Source organism: Staurois parvus, unplaced genomic scaffold (assembly GCF_062004578.1).
Source record: "Staurois parvus isolate SC_StPar_1 unplaced genomic scaffold, SC_StPar_1.0 ptg000234l, whole genome shotgun sequence".
In the NCBI taxonomy this organism is placed as follows: domain Eukaryota; kingdom Metazoa; phylum Chordata; class Amphibia; order Anura; family Ranidae; genus Staurois; species Staurois parvus.
Window position 1 is genome coordinate 5,010,866 of NW_028318030.1, and position 25,069 is coordinate 5,035,934.

The 25,069-nt window shown below is 42.0% G+C and overlaps 1 protein-coding gene across 1 annotated transcript in view; it reads left to right on the plus strand.

The window, feature by feature from the left end:
* The window catches only part of PAOX (polyamine oxidase), a 43,778-nt gene that overhangs the window by 14,967 nt on the left and 3,742 nt on the right, over positions 1-25,069 (plus strand). The window contains exons 2-5 of the mRNA XM_089680022.1: positions 1,305-1,788; positions 8,113-8,306; positions 16,932-17,187; positions 17,411-17,523. Coding sequence (XP_089536148.1) covers positions 1,305-1,788; positions 8,113-8,306; positions 16,932-17,187; positions 17,411-17,523 — 1,047 coding nt within the window. The remainder of the gene's footprint in view (positions 1-1,304; positions 1,789-8,112; positions 8,307-16,931; positions 17,188-17,410; positions 17,524-25,069) is intronic.

Consider the following 25,069-nt stretch of genomic DNA (forward strand, 5'->3'; position numbering starts at 1 on the left):
CTATAAAAAGAGGTGCGTGTGGGTAGGACTATACACAGAACATAACAAAATGTCCCAACAGAATCACAGTATCAACATTTTGGGTAAAAATCAGAGGTTTATGTAAGAGCAGACTTACCTGGAAGCAGTCCCATCCTCTGTAGGTGCAGATGGACACCAGGGGCCCCTGACTTGCTCCAGGGAGCTAAAACTCCTCCTCTACAGTGTGTCTATGTACCAAATCCAAGAAAGCAAAAGAAATAAGGCAGCCCCTCAGATCGGTTTTTAAGTATTACCTGCATCATCGTTTAAAGGGCTACTTCACCTTTACAGAAAAAATTTACTTACCTGCAGGGCTGCCAAGCTTTAAGCACCCCTACAGCTACTCCAGTGGTCTAGATATTTGAAATCCCTGTTCTTCTCCCTCTTCTCTGTCAGCTCTTCTGGGACAAACTAGATGGATTCTGATTGGTCAGTGCTTACCAATCAGAATCGACCTGGTTTGTACCAGAAGCACTGCACGGATAATAATTAGGTATTTTGTGTATTTTACCATGCTGCAGCACTTACAGATGTAAAAAAATAATAAAAGAAAAGATGTATTTATTAATGTTCCTTTTTTTTGTTGTCTTTAGCAGTTTAGCAGTAAGTGCAGGCAAACTTGCTTTAAAATGTTTTGGAGCATGGCATCCTGGGAATCCAACGTGTACACTCTCCGGCCACTTTATTAGGTACACCTTGCTAGTACCGGGTTGGATTCCCTTTTTCCTTCAAAACTACTGTAATTCAACGTGGTAAACATTCCTCAGAGGTTTGTGGTCCATATTGGCAAGAATTACTGTTGCCTTTCTATTATCTCAAACCAGTCTGTCCTTTCTCCTCTGACCTCAGCAAGGCATTTTTGTCCACACAACTGCCGCTCACTGGATATTTTCTCTTTTTCGGACCAATCTCTGGAAACCCTAGAGATGGTTGTGCGTGAAAATTCCTGTAGATCAGCAGTTTTTGAAATACTCAGACCAGCCCGTCTGCCATCAACAACCATGCCGCATTCAAAGTCACTTAAATCCCCTTTCTTCCCCATTCTGACTCTCAGTTTGAACTTCAGCAAGTCTTCTTCACGATGTCTAGATGCCTAAATGCATTGAGTTGCTGCCATGAGATTGGCTGATTAGCAATTTGTGTTACCGAGCAATTGAACAGGTGTACCTAATAAAGTGACCAGTGAGTGTATTTGCATGTGCTACAGTTTAAATTAATTTGTTTGTATACATGTTCTTTTTTTTAAGAAAATGCAATAAAGTTTTTTTCTTTTTTACTTTAAGCAAAGGGCCTGGTTGAGATTGGTGCCCAATGGATTCATGGACCGTCTCCAGAGAACCTAGTTTTCCAGCTGTCAGCCCAGTATAATCTTTTAGGTCCTGATGCTCTGCTTGAAGAGAACCAGAAAATGGATGTGGGAGGTCACCCTCCTGCCATCCCTGTTATCTACACCAGCTCTGGAAAGAATATCAGTATGCCATTAGTGATGAATCTAACCAGTTTGTATTTTGAGTGGCTGGAAAAAGCTCGGAATTTCACAAAAGATACCTGCAGTCCAGATGCCAGCGTGGGAAGTTTCTTACGCCAAGAGATTTTGCGTAGCTCGAAGGAATGGGATAAGGACACATGTGAGCTTAATTTGGCAGTTTTAAGGTCATTTCTTAATATTGAGTGCTGTGTCAGCGGAACCCACACAATGGACCATGTGGCTCTTTGTCCCTATGGAGAGTATACAATGTTTCTAGGACTGGATTGCACCTTTCCCACGTAAGTGCACCAAAAGGTGCAGTATCAGTTTAAAGTGGTATCCTTTTCTAAGCAAACAAGAGATGTCTATTTTATGGTAAAAAAAAAAAAATGCAAAACGACGTAGCCTCCCTAGCGTTCTGATTATGTCAGTATTTCTGTGCTTAAAGCAGTACATTTTTTTGCATGGAAATATGTATTTTTTTGTTTATTGTAGGCCTGTAATTTTTAGGAATAACTCACTGAAATCTGTCCGAACTAGAGTCTAGTAAAGATCCCGGGTATGTTAAAATTTGAAAAACAAAATCATAAATTATAATTTAATAAATAATCATAAAAAATAATAATACATTTAATTCAATAATATAATCAAACCAAAACATTGAAATTTGAAATATAGCGCCAAGTTCGCACATCACTGAGCAAAGTCGCAATATTGTTTTGATTTTCTGATGACGAATTTCCCCACGAATCATCACTCAATTCTGCAAGTGGTTCTGATTTACTATCGCTGTTCTCTAGCTGGTCTAAAACCGCTTTTGACCTAAAGGGACGCTTTTTGGATGCCATGGACATTTCTCAGTTTCCAGGCAGAAAGAATGGTAAAAATGCAGGCAGGGCACAGGACAAAGCACTCGGGACAAAATGTATGTGAAATGCTTTGATACAGTAATGTTTTATTATGTAATTTTAGTGTATTTAGTGAATGTCGCTTTTTCACATTTTTAAATTTCCCGCCATTACGTCCCCGTACGTCCTGCCGTCACAGGGAACGGAACCCAGAAGACAGATGCCGGCATCGGCCGGAGGACATTGCCGGGGACACTGCAGGAGGGACATTGCTGGAATGCAGGACAAGGTAAGTAAAGAAGAGATCCCGGAGCAGCGCTGCAGGGTATTCCCGAGTGTAGCTCGGGGTTACCGCTTGTGGTGCTGAAACTTTACCTGAGCTACACTCGAAGGTAAAGGGCGGTTAAAGAGGTGCTTCCAGAGCCATCCTCACCAGTCTTCGGGGTCCCTGGTGTCGTCAAGTTTACTAAGGGAAACCGAATGTGAAGCCTTGCCACTGCGCATGTGCAAGCTGAGCTGCACTTTGTAAATGTTTACACAGTCTTCAGAGGTGTGTGACATGTCCCAGAAATCTGGCGCAAAGGACAGGTGCAAACTTCCGATTGCATCGCCACAGCAGTCCGGTAAGAAGTAGAGAAGTAGGAGTGGGTCCCTGCCAAAACTAGGCTCCTGCTTGCCCCCCCCCCAAAAAAAACAAAAAATAAAGTGTATGGGGTGGGGGGGGGGGTAAAACTCCTTCTTTTGGGTGAAGTTCTGCTTTAAGCCCCTAAGTAATAGTAGATCGCTCCATTTCTCTCTGCAGTGTCATATACCTGGGAAAAACAACCCGTGAATCTGGCTCCCAAATGAGTATCATCAAAATACTGTTGGGTGGGGTTTCACCGATACCGATATCAGTATCGGTGCCGATACTGAGCATTTCTACGAGTATCGGTCCTCGTGCAAATGCTCTGATACTAAAAGCCAATACCTTTAGGTTCGGTTCTTTCAGCCGTCAGCCGAATTCCCCCACTGACAGCTTAAATGTCAAAAATAGAATGCTGGCAATTATGTGTTGTTAAGGAGGGGGCTGCCCTGTCCTTAACAACCGATGACATTTCAGCTGTCAGCGGGATTCCCTTGCTGACATCTGAAATGTAAAAAAAAAAGAATGCCAGCAATAGTTCGATCTTCTGATCCTCTGTTAGCTCCTGTCCTATGTGAGGCAGAGAGCACTATAATGTCCTTCCGAGATGCAGACAGCCCGCATCTCCCCCGCTCTCTGCTCCTTTTTGTACTCTTGCTGACAAGTCCTCCATTGGTAGGATGCGGTCGGGCGGCCAGCTCAGCTTTCTGTTTTGCTGGTAAGATTATGGGGGGGGGGGGCTAGTGTTAGGTGGGGATTTGGGATGGTGGGGCTGTGCTAGGAGGGGGGAATTAGGGGGGTTGTGCTAGGAGGGGGAGGTTGTGCAAGGAGGGGGGATTTAGGGGGGGTTGTGCTAGGAGGGCAGATTTAGGGGGGTTGTGCTAGGAGGGGGGATTTGGGGGGTTGTGCTAAGAGGGGGGATTTGGAGGAAAGAGGGCTTTACAACCTACTGACAACTGAACTCACAGAGTACATTTTAAGGCTTGTTCACACCAAGTGCAGAGCAGTAATGCGCAAAATCGCATGTTTTCACGTATCGCACCACCCCTCTACCTACTCTTCATAAGCAATAGGTATCAGTATTGGTACTGTGTGCTAAAAATATATGCCCAGTAGGGAGACTATTAGGTTAGAAATATGAGAGTTGTAATTGTTTATTTTTGAGGGTTGAAAACCAAGGAAGGAGTGCAGGGGAGAGACCTTTATACTGTAGTGTATGCAACCTGTGGTTGGATGAGTAGAAGAAAGAGAAATTATTTGCAGTAGGAGGTTGCTAGAAGCCAAAATTGATCTGCATATGGTAAAGAGCTTGAAGAGATTGCAGACCTTTTCATTAGTAAATATGAACTACGGTAACTTAAAAAAAACAACTAACAGTTTGTGCAAAAGGTAAAAACAAATCTGTGGTTAAATCTCCAAAAAGTAAACATGAACATTCACAGATCTGTTCATCCTCTGGCACTACATGTACATTTATTCTGTGTGAATGGGGGCAAAATTGAATGTTACAAGGTAATTTTTCTTCCCAGTCAAATGTTAATCATTCCTACAGAACAATGTGAATCAGGAATGCATTATGGTCACTAGATAGACCTGATGATCTTTGGAAATTAGAATTATTTACTATAAATATCAGCGCCATAATGTGGTATTTTCCTGAACCACTCCATTTTTATGAACAAATAACATTTGACCTGTAGAGAAAATAGGCTAAAAAACATTCAATTTTGCCCCTATTCTCACAGGTACATGCAGTTTCACTAGATGAATAATTATATAATAATTATAAATAACAGCCCTAAAGCTAGGTTCACACCTATACAGGTTGCGTTCGAGCTGTTTCTGCATTGTGTTTTTGCACTTTTTTTGCGATTTTTGATGTGTTTTGCTTGTTTTTTTTCTTGTTGCTAGGCAGATTTAAAACGCACCAAAAACGCAATGCATGCTTTTCTGCAGCTTTTCCATTGAAGTCTATAGAAACAAAAACGCAACTTTTTGCGTTCAAAAAATTCCATGACCCTTTCCAAAAAACACAGCAGGTGAAAGCGCACAGGTGTGAACATGTCCCATAGGAAATCATGTTCAATGGACTGCACTGCGCTTCTGCTAAATGCAAAATCCTGCAGAAAATGCTTAGGTGTGAACCTAGGTTAAGTGAGAAAAAGAATCCACTCTCAGTGTGGCAATTAAAGTAAAAATCCTGTGTAACAAAAGCAGTTCTTGTGAGTTCATGAATTATTCAGTGTGTTGTAGGCACCCTTTATCCTTTCTTTAGACACGTGCCCATATTTGGTCAATGCCCTTAAAAAATGAAGAAAAAAAATTATGTAGGGAAATTAGACATATCATCATCAGGTTAACTGGTGCATTTTGGCACTGATTAATTTGATCTGGGAATCTAAGCTACAGGAGTTGATTTATTAAATTGGGGAGTTCAAAATTTGGCGCAACTCTGCATGGTAACCAATTAGCTTCTAACTTCAGCTTGTTCAATTAAGCTTTCACAAAAATAACTAGAAGCTGACTGGTTTCTCTGCAGAGTTGCATCAGATTTTGCACTCTCCAGTTTTAGTAAAAAACCTCATTGTGACTTCTGGTCATGAAGATACTCAAAATATAGACAGAGGGAATTAAAGTATATCTCTAGAGTCAAACATTCTTTTTTTTATTTTGGACAGAGGGGATAGTGCTAAAACTTATGTTAGTTTCCTTTTGCAATATGTGTCTCAATTCCCTTCACTACCTGTGCTATAGACTCAACTCAAAGTAGGATACCTTTCTAATATGAGGGATATCCCCTCTTAAGCTGACCACAAGCAGATCAAAATGTTTCCGATTCAGCAGGGATCAGACAAATTTTGATCTGTGTGTGGCCATCTCTGTTGGACAGAAGTCAATCATTAGATCGACCTCTGTTGAGCAGACAAGCTGGAAAACTTTTGACGATCAGCGGCAGTCACTGCTCATTGTATTCTGACAGTGGAAAGTCCTACCGTCAGAATACAATGTCCCAGTGGGGGGATTCTTCTATCCTTTTTTTTTTTGTGTAGATGGAAGAATTTTCTTTTCTTTTTTCTTTTTTTTTTTTTTGTCTAAAGCTGGGACCAGCTTTAGACAGTTCTCAAGCATCCCTATTGGAAGACTTTCCCTCTGTTTCTCTTCTAATGTCAACTCGTTGGGTTTGCCTTTATTTTCAGTCCTGTTGAAAATGGTAATCAAGCAAGTTAGAGAGAGTGGAAAGTTTTGCCTTTAGTTATACAATAAAGCAAGCCTGTAGAGCTTGTCAAGTTTGTGAACTGCCAGATAAATGCATGTATCCTTGAATCCTGAAAGCCCCAAATGGTGATCACTGTTGGTCAGTGAAGCTACACCTCACAGTGGGCCATTAATAAGGCATGGTGAGCGGAAGGGATGGGTCCAAAGTGGCGGTTTTCTAGCTGAGGTTGGCACTTAACAGATCATGTAAGACTCCTGCTGCATTGCTTGTGACTGTCCCTATTTGGAGGGACTGTCTCTCGTTTGAAACCAAATCTCTCTGTCTCACATTTCTCTTCCACTGTCCCTCTTTTTGGTGTGATGTATAGACCTTTTTAAATAATGTGCTATTTAACTATCAAAAGTTTTATACTGCACTAAACTTTTCATTCAACCTTAAAATTGTTGATTCTGTTATTTTAAAAGCCAATAACCAGATAAAGAATTGGTGAAAGCAAAAGCATTTGTGGATTTAACCAATTTTTGTTCATTGATTCTTCATGGTTCAATTAAAGCAGAACTCCACCCACAAGGGGAAGGTATACTTTAAGTCCTCCTCCCCTGCCACATTTGGCATGTAATTTTTTTTGGGGGGAAGCAGATACCTAGTTTTGACAGGTTTCCGCTTGGATCACCTAAGTGATCTAAGTGAAAGTTCTCCTCTCCCCCCTCCTACCCCGCAGTCTTCTGGGACATGACCATTCACAAAGCGCAGTGGGCAGCCAGCTGTGAAGCCAAAAGCAACATAACCAGCTGCTCACAGGATGCCAGCGCCGAAAACCCGAAAGCTAGTAAAAATCTAGCCCAGGTGAAGATTCCACTGGATAAGTGTCTATTTATTAAAAGTCAGAACAGGATTTGTAGCTGCTGACTTTTCTTTTTTTTTTTCTGGAGTGACCCACCTTTTTAACTGAGGAAGGAAGGAGCACTGCTCACCGACCCAGTACATAAATATGTGGATGAATGTGGCTTGAGCCAGTGCCGCTTCAGCCTCACTCCCCTAGGGCACTGACTGAGGCCAAGCCATATTCATCTGCATAGTCATATACTTGGTCGGTGAGTGGAGCACCTTCCTTTCTTTGATGATGCTTCTACACCTCTAAATAGTGTATAGGTGCCTGCAAATGGTGGGGAGACCTTTATCTCAGCTTAGAGCGGCACTGCAAGTTATACCTTGATCACTCCTCTTTAACTGGGCGCATGGCAGGAGGTGTGTCCTTTGTGCCAAAAACTGTCCCTCTTTCTCATCTCAGAAAAATGGCACCCATGTACTAATGATAATACTGCATGCAAGTATCTGGAAGCTCCTTATATTAAGGCTCCATGCACACTGACTTAAAAAACGCGCTGCTCCTACTGGAGTTTAGCGTTTTGTATGTAGAAGCAACTAATGGTATCCTATGTGCCCATGCACATTAGGTAGTATAGAGGCTTTTTTTAAGCTCAACGTTTAGAGGCAGAAAAAACCCCTTCTGTTTTGTGTTTTTTTTGGCAGAAAAAAAAAATGCTCCTAAATGCTGCTAAATGCTCCTAAACATTGCTTATCGCTGGTACAAAAAATGCTCAAAATTAGTGTTTTTTTCTGCCAAGAGCACTGGCGGTTTTTAAAGGCAATATGCATACAGCCTAAAACCCAAGTAGCTGTTTACTAATTTTGGTAATACAGGTACAGTAAAGGGGAAGCAGCTGGGTTACCAAGTACTTGGTACTAGTAGACATATAATTTAACATGCTGTATATGTATTAGCTCATTCATTTTATTATTATTATTTTTTTTTTTACAAATATTCTTGACTAGTATTTACCAGTAGCATATCAGTTAGGAAAACTGTATGACCGATTTAATTATATATAATTTGGCATATTTTCATATAGGGATTTTTTTGTAATTACAGAGGATTTGAAAGTCTTGTGAATCGGATTAAAGCAAATCTACCAAATGACACTGTGATACTGAACAAAGCTGTTGAGAAAATCTACTGGGATGGTTCCTTCCAGGGCCGTGACTCTCGTGCATATCCCGTGCAAGTGCAGTGCGAGGATGGAGAGACATTTGTGGCGGATCATGTAATTGTCACTGTCCCATTAGGTAACATTTGTTACATTACAGTGTGTCAAAATGCTGGTACAGATTAATATGACTATGCTGAAATGTATCTCACACATTTGGCACCTTACAAAAAGACTATAAACATGTGTTAAATATTTCTGTTCAATAAATGCAACTCACATGCCCTCTCAACCCGTCCCCTCTCACCCAGCTACCCCCTCATCCCCCCTCTCCCTCAACATAACCCGCAGGGACTTCGTCGCTGCTCAAACTCCCCCCAACCCCGTTCCCCCTCACTCAGCTACCCCCTCATCACCCCTTTCCCACGGCCCCACCACTGCTCTGACCCCCACTTCAACTCCACCCTACATTCCTCATACTGAAGCCCCCCCAACACTCCGCACCTTTGACATTACTACCATCGAGGAAGTCTCCAAGATCCTCTCTGATGCCCGCCTCACCACCTGCCCCCTTGACCCTATCTCCTCACAACTCCTACAACCTCCCTCCCCCTCCATCCTACGCTCCCTCACCCACATCTTTAATCTCTCCCTCTCCTCCAGCACTTTCCCCTCCCCTCTGAAACATGCACACATCACCCCCATACTTAAAAAGCCCTCCCTGGACCCCAATGACCCGAACAACCTCAGACCCATCTCCCTGCTCCCATTTACATCTAAACTCCTCGAGCGCCTAGTCTACACCTGCCTAAGCTCTCACCTCAACGACAACAACCTCCTCGATCCCCTACAGTCCGGCTTCTGTCCCCTACACTCCACCGAAACTGCCTTACTCAAACTCTCCAACGACCTGCTAACCGCCAAAGCTAATGGCCGCTATTCAGTGCTCCTACTCCTTGACCTCTCTGCAGCCTTCGACACAGTCGACCACCCCCTCCTCCTCAAAAAACTACACTCCCTCGGCCTCAGAGATTCTGCTCTCTCGCTCTCATCCTACCTGTCACAACGCTCTTTCAGCATTACCTATAATGCTACCACCTCCCCCTCACTCCCCCTCTCTGTTGGGGTCCCTCAAGGCTCTGTCCTCGGGCCCCTTCTCTTGTCCATCTACACCTCCTCCCTTGGCCAACTCATACACTCTCACGGCTTCAACTACCACCTCTATGCCGACGACACACAAATCTATCTTTCAACCCCCCACCTCTCCCCCTCGGTCTCCGCTCGAATCACACACCTACTGAGCGACATATCAGAGTGGATGTCGCTCCACTTCCTTAAACTGAACCTCTCCAAAACCGAGTTTCTTGTCTTCCCCCCAGCCCGGCACCACCCCCCATTGACTTCTCCATCACATCCAACAATGCCACCATCAAACCCGCCCCGCAGGCCAGAGTACTGGACTCCAACCTATCCTTCCAGCCCCAAGTCCAATCTTTAACAAACTCATGCAGACTCCACCTCCGCAACATCGCCAAAATACGCACGTTCCTAACCCCAGAAACCACTAAACAGCTCATCCACTCCCTCATCATATCACGACTTGACTACTGCAACTCCCTCCTCACTGGCCTGCCTTGCCACTGGCTATCCCCGCTTCAGTCGATCCTGAATACGGCTGCCAGACTCATTCACCTTTCCAACCGCTCCATTTCCGCCACCCCCCTCTGCCAATCCCTCCACTGGCTTCTGATTGCGCAAGGGATCAAATTCAAAATCCTAACACTGACGTACAAAGCTGTCCACCATACTGCCCCGAAATACATCACTGACCTAATATCCAAGTACCGCCCAGCACGCGCACTCCGCTCCTCACAAGACCTCCTTCTCTCTAGTTCCCTGGTCTCCTCCTCCCATGCCCGCCTCCAGGACTTCTCCAGGGTGTCACCCATCCTCTGGAACTCCCTGCCCCAACCCATCAGATTATCACCTACTCTCCTCTCCTTTAGGCGCACCCTGAAAACCCATCTCTTCAGGGAAGCCTACCCCACCCCCTGCTAACTTACCGACCTCCTCCACTCTTCCTACCACTCCATCCCCCACAGCTATTTCCTCCTGTGCCACCATCCCCTCCCTCCTAGATTGTAAGCTTGAAAGAGCAGGCCCCTCGAACCCCTCGTGTATTGTATTGTTATTGTTCTGTCGCATATTTTGTCCCCCTTTGTAATGTACAGCACTGAGCGAACCATTGGTGCTTTATAAATACTGTATAATAATAATAATAATACATTTTAATTAAAATATAGCTAAACCCAAAAACAAAAAAATGTAATATATTGCAGCCTACCAGTTACCAGGAATTATTATTTGCATGATCACCAGTTAAAAACCAAGGAACAATGCCCGAAAAAAACTTAATGAAGACATATAATCTAAGGACTGTTAGGCTGCAGCATTTAAAATGTTTGTTTTTGTGTTTAGATATGCATTATGTTTTTGAAGGTAATAACAATACAAGAGAGAAGCAAAACCCATTACTTCATATTTGTGTTACAGAGTATAGGATTAATACAAATATGAGACCCCCTATTGGAGTGTATGGGCAGCACAGTGAGTTAGTGGTTAGCACGTCTGCAGTGCAGTAAGTGGATCATGGGATCAATTCTCATGGTGCATCCTGCATGGAGTTTGCATGTTCTCCCTGTGCTTGCGTGGGTTTCCTAGGGGTACTCCGGTTTCCTCCCACACTCCAAAGACATGCTGGTAGGTTAATTGGCTCCTGTCTAAATTGTCCTAGTTTCATCCCTGGCCACGCAGGATTTACTGCATGGTAGGGGTTGGGGAAAGACCTGGCAACCTACCCTGTAAAATAATTGCTAAGAGAATTCAAGTCGCTTACGAGTGACAGTCCATGTAATCACCAAGGGTCGGATATGACTGATTGGATAGAGAGAGAGAGAGAGATTGGAGTGTATAAACATAAAACATCTAGGTATAATAAAAGTTCCTCTTGGTTGATTTTGGGGATTGGAGTCCTGCAGCGTCATAAAAAGAGAGAAAGGAGTTGTCTAAAGTGAAGTCTAAAGTAAAGTGAAGTCTACAGTAAAATGTAGCATTAGAGTGTTGTAGTGCATCCCATATAAAGAGTATACCTCTGATGGTTTATGAAGCAGGTGGAGAGTAGAAATGATATAGAAAAATAAGGTTAGGGTAGGGGACAGAGTGACGGAGAGGTAGTTGTCTACCCGTGGGAGCCAGACACTTTCGCATTAGGAGTTGGTTCTCCTTGCTGGTTTCTTATTAAGAAGGACTTCACATGTGTCTTCTGAGAGACGGCAGCTTAAGATGGTGTGTATCATTTAGTACACACTAGTCAAAGGCTTGCACACAGCGGGGCATGAACTCCAGATCTGGTGGAAGGTGCCATTTGCATTGCAGCCTCAGAAACATTTGGAAGCCGCCTATGGCAAAAATTTTGCAGTGCTAGACAAAACAAGATACCATCTCAAAAGCAATCTGTAATTGGTTTCCATGGCATAAACTAGATTACTGATTTTTAAATTTGATAACAGCCCTTCTTCTCTAGAGTTACCAAGAGCCCACTCTTTTGCCCACATTGTGGTGTAAGCGGGGAATGATGAAGAGTGTGTGCTAAGGAGCAAGGCATAAAGGAGAGATATCAGGTCTCCTAAGTGCTAAACGTTTAGACAATTAGCTTTAGGGGTTAAAGGTATGGCTGATATTGAATTTGATTTTATTCATTTGTAGGATCAAGTGTTTTACTTGAATATATTGAAATATCTTGTAGTGAGGTAGGGCATATTCAAAGAGTGACAAAGGGTTTGATGCCTGAAGTTGCATATAATTTGACCGAACAGTGAATGTTAAGTGGGAAGTAAAAACCTGGATTAAAAAAAGATTGTAGAAGTAGGTGGGTGAGATAACTTTACTAGAGTATATGGTGTTGTTTCAGTGATTCACATGGTGAGCTGTAACGGGGTTTGATATACTTGGACTGGCCCCTAAGGAAAGCCAGATTAAGTGGTAATTCTAATCTGGTCAATATCAACGGACTCAGAATGGTGTTATATTTAACTAAATGGTTAGAATGGTGTGATATTTAACTGCCCCAACTGGGAAGCCAGCAAGTATTTGGCTATTCTTCGGACCCATAGACCCCTATAAGTTGTCAGGAGACATGTTGGGAGGGAGCCTAGGCCTGCTTGTTTCTGATGAAGTTGATGTGTTCTACATTTCACCTCCAGCCAATGCTTTTATCTTGGACTCACTGAGCTGTTTTTGGGAATGTACTATTGTTCCTGCTCATAGCTTTACCTGTTTGATTATTTCAGTTCAGAGCAGAGTTTTCTAAAGTGTGAATCAAATCATTAGTATGAAATAAAGGACTGAACAGGCAGTGTGGGGGAAATGGCTAAGCCTTATAATATCATACAATAAAACAATTCTACCCCACGCCTCAGGCTGGTCCTCACAATCACTCCAAAAATTCATGGTTATCCTTTGCAAAAGCAGTTGTCAGAATGGGTAAACTTCACTCTTTTCCACAAATACACTTGTTTCTGAAAAGGTAATATTGTACCCCGCTCTTACTGTAAATATTAATTCCACCCCGGGCTCCACGTTCTTGCTGCACAATATTTTATGATGGCACCATAAATGTGTACTCAATCTACTCTTAAAAGAGAAAGTACTTTCCATAAGGGCTCATTTACACATGTGGAAAAAGACTGCCGTACCTTTAAAAAGTGATTACCTCTCCTCACCAGCCATTTTAACCTCTTAAATGCTTCTTCACCGCACCGTGAACCTATGCATTGTACGTGATTGAGGGGCGGTTTCAGCATGGCCCTATTCACTTGAAATGAGCTGTACTCAGCAGGCAGTAGTACCAGCCAACCTCAGTAAGGGATTTAATACCTTCTACAGTTTCAAAACAAAGTATCACGGCTGTGGAATGTGTACATCCATAGGTACTGGCAGTGCAGTGGTTTGGGCATGTTAAATCGAGGTTCAGCAACTTGTACTTACAACCTCTCAACTGCAAAGTAAATAAGCCACTAACAAAAACATAAGGAAAGGGAATCTGTCTTTCCCTGCTACATTCAGAGATTTCATGGTGTTCTCACAGCGAGGGATTCTATTTTCCATGTGACTCCTTCCTAGGACACCTGTTTAATTTGCAATATTTTCCTGTTAGCAGTAATGACTCTGGTAAATGTAATGAGGATAATGCAGCCTGCCAAACACCATAAAAATTAGCAATTAGTTGCACTTACATGTATCTCAAATATAAATACATATAGAATCTAATGCACAGCCTCCATAGGTCCTATTCACATATGTCATCCTTGGATTTTGGTTTTTTTTTTTATTCTTCAAGACATTTAAAAACCTAGCACTGCTCTGTCACTAAATACATTTTACTCCTCCAAGGCTGGGAAGGAAAGAGCGAGATGACGCAGGATGTCCCCCAGCCAGGAAATGAGGCAGGCTCTCTGACGTGCTGCAGCTCCTAATGCACACTTTGAGAATCTCACAGTGTGCAGTGAAATTAAAGCTAATTCAGTACACAAGGAGAACCTTTACACTGGGTCAGGACAAGGGGTTAGCAGGAAGAGAAGCTGCCCTTGGCGCAGCAGAGAAAGGGGCGCAGAGAATAAACGTAGGACGATTCACCCATTCTACAACATGCATTAGTAGTGCAGGAGAGGTGCAGTTCTGTATCTTTGCCCTGAGAACTGGAAGGAGCTTTGCCAGTACTGCCTGTACTATTGGCCAAGACTAAAAGAAAGGTTAGAGTTCAGCTTTAAAACACAAAGGTATGAATAGGGCTTATTGGCATTATTAGAGGTTCTGGTTGGACTTTGCAAAGCTTGTGACGATTAAATTGATAGCAATTATATGCAAAATATTGCATTATAGTGAACCAGGACTTTGACAGGTTTGTTGGCCTGAGCTGCCAGACAAAAAATGTGGGGGAGATTTACTAAAACTGGTACACAGAGAATCTGGTGCAGCTCTGCACAGAATCCAATCAGCTTCCAGGTTTTATTGTCAAAGCTTAATTGAGCAAGCTGAAGTTAGAAGCCAATTGGTTACTTTGCACAATTACACCAGATTGTGTGTGCACCAGTTTTAGTAAATCTCCCACTATGTTTCATGTGGTGTTGGGGAACATATTAGACAAACAGACGAACCATTTGTCCGTTTTTCATCTATCCAGACAGCAGTGTATTTCTATGGACCACAAGATGTGAATGGATGATCATCCGTTTACCATACATTTACATAATTACATAGTTAGTCCAGCTGAAAAAAGACAAAAGTCCATCCAGTTCAACCATAATTTACATCATATTACATAATTTAATTGTCCATTCCAGTCCATTTTTTAAGATCCGTTGAATGGAATGGATGTAAATGGATGCCATCCATTTACTTCTGTTCCATTTATGTCTGTTTTTAGGCAAGAACATTTTTTGGTTATACTTTAGTCACCTCTGATTGGTCTCTGCAACAGCTAAGTAAAAACAGATGCAAAAAGAGATGCAGATTGATATAAACTGAACTTAAATAAACAGAAATGAAAACTGAAGTAAAGTGACATAAACTGAACTAAAAACTGATGTAAAAACTGATATAAATGGAATTGTTTTTTTCTTTTAAGTTAACATAAGTGAACAGATGATGCCCATTTGAAAGGGGCCTAAGTAGTTACTGAGTTTGTGACTGATATATTTTCATTATTATCAGATAAAACATTTACATACATGATGTATGAGTGACCAAATAAAAGGATTCAACTAAGCTGAGCTCTTTAGTTCCTCCTTGCATTACTCAGCTGCCAGTTCAAGGCAAATAATGTTTTTTTTTGTATTGAACAACACAGACAGCAAGTGAAATCGGAGATCATCTAATGCACAGGTGTGAAACACAAGGCCCGCGGGCCAAATCCGGCCCCCTAGACCATTTAATGTGGCCCTTGCACCTCTCCTTCAGGCACCCCCTTGTCTCTGCCCCCACCTTGTCTCAGCAACTGGCAGCAGAGCGGACAATAGAACTCCTCTGCCAAATTCTGCACCTCTCAGTGCAGCTGCAGCACCCCCTCATCTCTGCCTCTCCTGGTCTCAGCAATCAGTAGACTCTGGTAACTGACTCCACTCCTCCTCTGGTCCTCCTCCAGACCCTGCACTTTCTGCTTTCCAGCTCTGCCCCCAATGGGGGTACACGGTGATGTTAGGAGGGTGTGGGATACTTGATTTCTGATGTAATGGGGGGTTGGGGTGCTCTGGACATCTAGTCTTACAGATACAACTGGCCCTTTGAGGGCAACCATAATGCTGATATGGCCCACAATGAAATGGAGTTTGACACCCCTGATCTAATGAATCATTACAGCTATTCTAAAGTCAGAAAGCCCACTCAGATTACCAGAGTTCTGTCTGTTCTGTTTGGCGCTTTTTTGTGTTAGATCTGTACAGGTGCTGTTGGGAAGTACTGATCTTCTTGATATGTGATTAAATGTTGTGTAATTTCTGCTTTCCCTGTAATGGCAAGCAGCCTACACGGAGCAAGCTGGAAAACACTTGGCCTGTTCACATGGATGCACGGTTGTGCTTCCTAGATCATCAGAGTACTGGTAACCAGGAGATGACTAGATATGAAGGAAATACCCTGATAAGATAGGCTGTTAGAGAGTGTTAGTGCCAATTCATACATGTGCGGTTCAGATTGAAGCTCAGGTTTCACAGCTAAGTGATACAGTAGTTGTTCACAGATTCAGGTCAGGATTAGCTCTGGATGTTATCCTGTTCACACATAAGAGGTTTAGAAACGGTTCCAATAGAAGTCAGTAGCCTGTAATCTGCACCTGACTCAGAAATCAGACAGGACTCTTTTTAAAACCTCACTAAATCCGCACCGCCGGTGCACCTGACATATGTGAACAAGCACCAATGTTGTTTTAGATGTGTTTGCGGATTGGATGCGGTTCAAACCGCATCCAATCCGCATATATGTGAACGGGCACTAAAGGATAAATTTGCCTTTCGTAACAAGTTACATCTATATTCAGGGTGTAACATGTTACTGCAACACTAGTCCCCGAAACCCTGTTGTGACAGCAAGCAGGGGATCTTCTCCTCCCTCCACTCCATCACAATTAAAAGAAACACAGTCGTACAGGGCTCCACCTGCCTAGCCTCATCATTCATTCATTCAAAGAGTTCTGTAAATAGGAAACTACAAGTACAAAAAAAGCCTTTGTGCCTGACTACTTGGATTTCTACCTTGGCGCTGTTGAGCACTCTGGTGGTTCATTGGTTCTTCCTGTCAGTGTGTAACTGCCTGTTTTGGTGCGCAAGGCAGCCAATGTGAATGAATGGGCTGTAAAGCCAGACAGCTTACACTGACAATCTATAGGAATCCTGCATGGCACCCATGATCAGTGCAATGCTTTCCAGGCTCCTACAAAACAATTGTAAGTGTGCATTTTTTTACCTACAAAAAAGCTGATTGGTTAATATGCACAGCTGCACCAAACTCTGAGTGCACCAGTTTTAGTAAATCCCCCGCTATGTGTTCCTGTTCCCATAGTAATTCTATGCTTCCAGTTTGGTTTAAATGTACTTTTATTATGAGTAGAGAGAAAAAAGAAAGAAATGTAAGAATCTTTTGAAGAGTCCATGGGATGATTGACTGTCATGGAAGATTGAACCAAAAACCATCTCATGGTTTCTTATTTCAGGATTCCTAAAAAAGCATGCAGATAATTTCCTTAGCCCCCCTTTGCCTCTAAGCAAGAAACAGGCAATAAAGAATTTGGGATTCGGAACCATGAATAAGATCTTGCTGGAATTTGAGAAACCCTTTTGGGAGCCAAACTCATCATATATTCAGCTGGTTTGGGAAGGTGGTTCTCCTCTTACAGAACCCAAGAAAGACTTAAAGAAAAACTGGATGAAGAAATTGTCTGGATTTGTGGTCCTGGAACCACCAGCACAGTAAGTGAGATGCAGCTCTTGGTGGCCATAAATCCTATTTAATGAAATAAAATTACATTTTATACATTAAGATATAAATACATAGTTACAAAGTTAGTCGGGTTGAAAAAAGACACTAGTCTATCTAGTTCAACCAACTAAAAAAAAAAACCACACAAACAGAACATTTTTTTATTGAGGCAGAATGGATTTGTGTGACTTGGTTTGTGCTTTTTGTCACCAGGCTGGGACATATTCTTTGTGGTTTCATAGCTGGTGAGGAGTCTGAATATATGGAGAGCTTATCAGATGAAGAAGTCCTGTTCACAATGACCTCCCTTCTGAGACAGTTCACAGGTAAAGGAAATTACTACTTCTCTTTTTAACTCTTATAGGCAAGCCTTGATCAAATGGTTCCTGGAGGAATGACAAAGCTGCACATTCAATCCAATTTTTTTATTTATTTTTTATTCTATTTTGATCTGCCTTTACAATACAATGTAACAACACATTCATGCCAAACAAAAAAGAAAGTAACAGAAGGCGTACATTTTCCAGCAATTAAACATAATAAGACAAAACATACAGTATATAGCAGGGAAGGAGGTGGGGGTTTCAAGGTGATGAGGACGGACTGAGAGGTTCTAGAGCAGTGGTTCTTAACCTTGTTGGAGGTACTGAACCCCACCAGTTTCATATGCGCATTCACCGAACCCTTCTTAATTGGAAAAATAAAATATGATTTTTAAAATTCAAAACATAGGTATATATTTATACATAGGTGCACAAAATGAACAAAACCGTTAAGAACAAAGAACAAAACCATTAAAACATGATTTTCACACAAAAACAAAAACATAATAATGAATATTTACTGCACAAATCATATGAGTCGGGTGTGGGTCTTCACCTCAGCCGCACCCGCGAGACTGACTCACTGAACCCCTGGGGTTCGATCGAACCCAGGTTAAGAACCACTGTTTTATAGTAATTCATCCCCCATAGTAATTCATCCCCCATATAGTAATTCATCCCCCATAGTAATTCATCCCCCCTATAGTAATTCATCCCCCATATAGTAATTCATCCCCCATAGTAATTCATCCCCCATAGTAATTCATCCCCCCTATAGTAATTCATCCCCCATAGTAATTCATCCCCCATATAGTAATTCATCCCCCATAGTAATACATCCCCCATATAGTAATTCATCCCCCATATAGTAATTCATCCCCCATAGTAATTCATCCCCCATATAGTAATTCATCCCCCATATAGTAATTCATCCCCCATAGTTATACATCCCCCATATAGTAATTCATCCCCCATATAGTAATTCATCCCCCATAGTAATTCATCCCCCATAGTAATTCATCCCCCATATAGTAATTCATCCCCCATATAGTAATTCATCCCCCCTATAGTAATTCATCCCCCATATTAATTCATCCCTTATATAGTAGTAGTAAGTAAGTAGCAAGTAGTAAGCCAAGTCCCCCCTGTGTCAATTCACCTACCTTTGCTCCGCGCGTTCCTCTCGCCGTATTCCCGCGCCGTTCCGGTCTTCAGGGCGGACTGTGAGAGGAGCCTAGCTCCTCTCATGTTCGTCACGCTGCCCCGCCTACACACATCCTGACAGCCAATCACTGGCTATCAGGATGTGAGTGGCAGCGAGACTGGCCAATCATTGCATTTGAGCGCGCTGCTCTGGCTGTTTTTTTTTTTTGGATCACGCTGCAGAGTCCCTGCCGCCCGAGAGGAGGGAGGGGAGCGGGCGCCCGGCACACAAGAGCCGCATTAAAGCGTGTAAAGAGCCGCATGTGGCTCGCGAGCCGCGGCTTGCTGACCACTGGGCTAAGCGATGTTGCGTGACCACCTGCAGCCAATGATGGACAAGCGGGGCATGTCATCACGAATCATATGAGTCGGGTGTGGGTCTTCACCTCCGCCGAACCCGCGAGACTGACTCACCGAACCACTGGGGTTCGATCGAACCCAGGTTAAGAACCACTGTTCTAGAGGCTATTATTATGAGTTCAAAGAAAAGGAGAGTTTCCATCTGACAACTACTACAAACCAGGATTATATTATATAATATTGAAAAGAAAGCGGTCCCACAAACTGGTTGCAACAAAGTCTTTTTTTTTCCTGTCACTGACCACTCCTGCTATAGTCCCCCACTAACCCCAAAGCATTTTAATTCTACTTAAACTGACCATTAACACCAGTCATTTTTCTTCCCTCCCACTTACCACAGGTGAATTCCCCCCCATAGAATTTGGGGCATATTTTTCCTCCCACTTAGCCCCAGTACTGGGGCTTTTTTTTTCTTTCACTTATCCACAATGTAAGGGGCACTAGGTTAAAGTGTTACTAAATCCAGGACCCTGCATTCACTATATCTGGTCTCCTACAGTACACAGAACTTGGAAATGCAATTCTTTTTGTAAATATAAACTGCTAAATACCTTTTCTCATCAGTAGTATATAGCAGTTGTGTGACTTCTATCAGTGTCTGGCCGAGCACTGGTTAAAGCTTGTAGGATAGGTTTTCATTCTGCTCTGACTGTCCTATGAGGCTGCATAATCCCTGACCCTCTGTCTGGACAGTGCTGATTGGCCCTGTGCTAATCACATGCACCCTCCCCAAAAAAAAAACTCTAGCCATACACACTAAACTGAGCATGTGTAGAGTGACTCCTAGAGCTCTGTACTATCAGCAGATGGATCTTGAGAGAACCCCACCACTGGGCACTGAAAGGTAATTGTTCTCATCAAACTGGCAGTGAAGTGGACAGTCACACCTTTTGGGAAGTGAAAATGGTATTTAGACATTTTCATGCCAGCAGTCAGTTATGGGGTGTGGGAAGGGAGTTGATTTTATCCCAGAGTGGACTTTAATAATGCCCTATTAACCACTTGTTACCTGGGTTATAGCTGAATAACAGCTACAGCGCGGTTGCCCAGTTCTGGGAGGATGTCATATGACGTCCTCCCAGAACACGCCCTCCCGTGTGCCCCCAGCTCCGCGCAACCGGCTATCTCCGTGATCGCTGTGTCCTTCGGACACAGCTGATCATGTGATGTGGTAAAAGGCCAATCACAGCGGCCTTTTACCGTGTGATCAGCTGTCACAGCGTGAGGAAAGTACTGCCGATAACCAGCATTTGTCTGAAAACAGATCGTACTGCCGATAACTGGCAATTATCAGAAAACAGATCGGCTCTGATGATCAGTGGCCAGCAGTGCCACCCACCTGTGCCAAGCAGTGCCACCCACCTGTGCCCAGCAGTGCCACCAGCGGTGCCGCCAGTAAGTGCCCAGCAGGTTTGCCAGTCAGTGCCACCCATCAGTGCCCATCATTGCTGCATATCAGTGCAGCATCATCAGTGCCAGCACATCAGTGTCGCCTATCAGTGCTGCCTATCCGTGCCACCTCATCAGTGCCGTCTATCAGTGCCCATCAGTGCTGCCTATCAGTGAATCCTCATCAATGCACATCAGTGAAGGAGAAAAATTACCTGTTTGCAAAATTTTATAATAGAAACAAAGAAAAACTTTTTTGTTTACATTTTTTGCTTTTTTTGTTTATAGCAGGAAAAATAAAACACCCAGCGGCGATTAAATACCATCAAAAGAAAGTTATTTTTTGTGTGGAAAAAAATGATACAAATTTCATATGGGTACAGTGTTTCATGGCCACGCAATTGTCATTCAAAGTGCGAAAGCTTAAAATTGGCCTGGGCAAAAGGGGGTAGAAGTGCCCGGTAGGCAAGTGGTTAAGCCACATCCACCATCCAGTGTGATATGGACAGGCTTTACCATAGATCACTCTGCACATCACAGCTTCTCTCTCTGTTCGATACACAAATATGCTGCAGGTGTGCCTCTCTGTATGTTTTCCTTTCAGAGCTGGCCTTATGCAGGCCATAGACGGGAAGAAAAACGGCCGATTTTTCTTTTAAAAACGTTACCAGCAATGGTAAAAAAAATCGGCCGATTTTCATCCCGTCTACAGCCGGCAAAAAGTGTCCCTGCAGAGAGCTCTGCTATTTCTTTGACAGTTCCTTGACATTTATAGCGGTTGCAACAATGTATCTATTTGTATCCATTTAGGATACAGATGTTTTTATTCGGAAACAAATAGATACATTGTTGCAACCGCTGTAAATGTCAAGGAACTGTCAAAGAAATAGCGGAGCTCTCTGCAGGGACACTTTTTGCCGGACTGGAATTCCTCTTATTTTTCATCCTTCTTCTTCTTCATCATCATCCTCTTCTTCTTCTCCTTCTTCTTCATCATCCTCTTCTTCTTCATCATCATCCTCTTCTTCTTCTTCATCATCATTCTCTTCTTCTTCTTCATCATCATCTTCTTCTTCTTCATCATCATCATCCTCTTCTTCTTCATCATCCTCTTCTTCTTCTACTTCTTCATCATCATCATCCTCTTCTTCTTCATCATCATCATCATCCTCTTCTTCTTCATCATCCTCTTCTTCTTCTTCATCATCATCCTCTTCTTCTTCATCATCATCATCCTCTTCTTCTTCTTCATCATCATCATCATCTTCATCATCATCATCCTCTTCTTCTTCATCATCATCCTCTTCTTCTTCATCATCCTCTTCTTCTTCATCATCATCATCCTCTTCTTCTTCATCATCATCATCATCCTCTTCTTCTTCATCATCATCATCCTCATCTTCTTCATCATCATCCTCTTCTTCTTCTTCATCATCATCCTCTTCTTCATCATCATCATCCTCTTCTTCATCATCATCTTCTTCTTCATCATCATCATCCTCTTCTTCTTCATCATCATCGTCATCCTCTTCTTCTTCTTCATCCTCTTCTTCTTCATCATCCTCTTCTTCTTCTTCATCATCATCCTCTTCTTCTTCATCATCATCATCATCATCATCATCCTCTTCTTCATCATCTTCATCCTCTTCTTCATCACCATCCTCTTCTTCTTCTTCTTCTTCTTCTTCTTTTTCTTCTTCATCATCATCCTCTTCTTCTTCTTCTTCTTCTTCATCATCCTCTTCTTCTTCATCATCATCATCCTCTTCTTCTTCTTTTTCTTCTTCATCATCATCATCCTCTTCTTCTTCATCATCATCCTCTTCTTCTTCATCATCATCATCCTCTTCTTCTTCATCATCATCATCTTCTTCTTCTTCTTCATCATCATCCTCTTCTTCTTCTTCTTCTTCTTCTTCTTCTTCATCTTCTTCTTCATCATCATCATCCTCCTCCTCTTCTTCTTCTTCTTCATCATCCTCTTCTTCTTCTTCTTCATCATCATCCTCTTCTTCTTCTTCATCATCCTCTTCTTCTTCATCATCTTCTTCTTCCTCTTCTTCCTCTTCTTCTTTTTGTCTTCCTCTTGCAGGTCACTGCTCATGCGCAGATTTTTTTATCGGTAAAAAATCGGCCGATTTGCCCATCATTGCCGCGAAAATCGGCCGATCTGCAAAATCGGCCGATTTTTTTCCAACTTTACCGATAAAAAAAATCTGCCAAAATACCGAAAAACGGCCGAACAAATAGCCCACTAACGATCCGAAAATCGGCCGATTTTCTTTTCGGCCAAAAAATCAGCCGATTTTCGACCCATCTATGGCCTGCATTAGGAACCCTATTTTGTCTTAAACTGGCCCTGCCTACGTACACTGGCCTCTGTCTTATAGAGGTTAGCAGAAATATATTTCAGGGGATTTACTAAAATTGGAGCACTCAGAATCTGTTGCAACTGTACGTGGTAGTCAATCAGCTTCTAACTTCAGCTTGTTCAATTAAGCGTTGACAAAGAAAACCTGGAGGCTGATTGGTTTCTATGCAGAGCTGCACCAGATTTTGCACCATGCAGTTTTAGTAAATCTTCCCCATTGTTTTGGTATACATCTTTATTTATTATGTTCAGACAAAAATAAACATAAATAAAATGCTTAATTCCAGCTTTAGTTGTTTTGCTAATAATTGTTCAATCGTTTAGCAAAGCAACAGTAGGCCGCTCCTGCTGCCCTCTGCATTCTCTTTTGCTGCTGGTCCTTTTCTGTGTTGAACAATGCCCAGCATCACTCAACCCATCTCATGTGGATCAAGCCGCCATGGGCACAACCCCAATAGCCCAGTGAAACCCAACACTCTTAACACGTGTCATGTAATAAATGTGCCTTTATAAAGTAATATTTTATGTAAATGGTAATAAAATGTAATATAATAATTTTAAAATCCACAAAACTACAGGAGTAGGTAAGTAGGGAATAAAAAATAATATAATCATTTTAAAATCCACTAAACTGCAGGAGTATATAAGAAGGGAATTTGTAAATGGGGTCATAAATAATACGATAGCCTTAAATGGCAAATAATTGAAGGAGATGGTTTTTGGTATTTCAAAGGAAAACCTACTGTATTTATGGTGATACAATTGTTGTATTTAATACAATTGCCTCGAGGCCTGTAGAAGGAGCTAGAGGCTCCGAGAATGTAGCCTGATTGCCTGCTGTAGCAGCCACAGAATACGTGGTGTGCAAAGAGTCATATTTGTTAACGCTCAGTACTGTATTTGGCTTTTCAACCAGTCACCTTCCATTACATCTTAGTGAATGAGGAGAATGGATATATGAAGGGAGATTAAATTGTCTGAATTCATGAGAGGAATGGCCTAGGGTTAGAGTATATTCAGTAGATACATGCATGGAAAATACATAGGTGCATAAATTAGATACATATATGCTGGGGTGTGGTGTCTGTATCACTCACAAAGTTATGAAAAGGAAGAACTAAGAATTCTGAGGGGAATCATATGACTTTTAATTATTGTATTATTTTGTATTTACTCTGTGGGACTGCTTTTGGGATGTAATAAATACTATACTCTCTGGATAATAACAGAAGTTGACAGGGACTTGCTTGAAGAGGTTGCATTCTACACTTCTACTATTATACATGCATATAATGAAAACATTTAGTGGGCTAATTTTGGGAATAAGTTAAACCCATTTGCTGTCCTTTAGTGGCCATTTAGAATACTCTCGCTAGAAGGAGGATGTTGCTTGGGTTGGCTTAGCTCCAGGATGTGAGTCTTAAGGGCAAATTTACTAAAACTGGTGCACCTGTGCATAGTAACCAATCAGCTTCTAACTTCAGCTTGTTCAATTAAGCTTTTACAATAAACACCTAGTAGCTGATTAGTCACTATACACAGCTGCACCAGATTCTGTGCGCATCAGTTTTAATAAATCTGTCCCTTAGAACCAAAGATGGGGAAACTGAGAATAGCTTCACAGTGAAAACAGGAGCGCTAAAGCACATCAGTGGTCAGTCTGGCCTTGCCGTACCTTCTCTTAGGCACCAGTTACACTTTTAAAAGTTTGAAATATTTGCCAAATTTTCCCTTTGTCTTTGCTGATTAAAAATATTTTCCTTAAATTTCACTTACATACTTGGGGATTTACTGCATAGGCAACTGTATCGTAGTTAAAATTTTGTGCAAATTTTCCATTTAAAGACTTTCTGTGTAGCAGTTAATCTGTGATTTATTGTCAAGAAGATATGATCTTTTTTATATGGAAAAAAAATGGCTTGGTATAACATTAGTCCATAAAATAGGTCATCTTATGTTTTTATTTATTGTCAGATATACATGAAAATAAGAACAGATTTACTTGGAACCTTTCAGAGCCAAGTAATCCTAAAGTTTAGTATTTTAAATGCTTTCTCTTGTTCCCACATTCTCGTCCACTTATGTACATTCAGTATAAATTTTTATATTAACATATATAATGTAGAAAATATACCTCTTTAAACATTTCAGTGACATCCTGTATGGTCTCTGCTGCTGGTTTATGCAGCACATATAGTTCTTGTTCAGTGGGAGTAGCCAAAAATC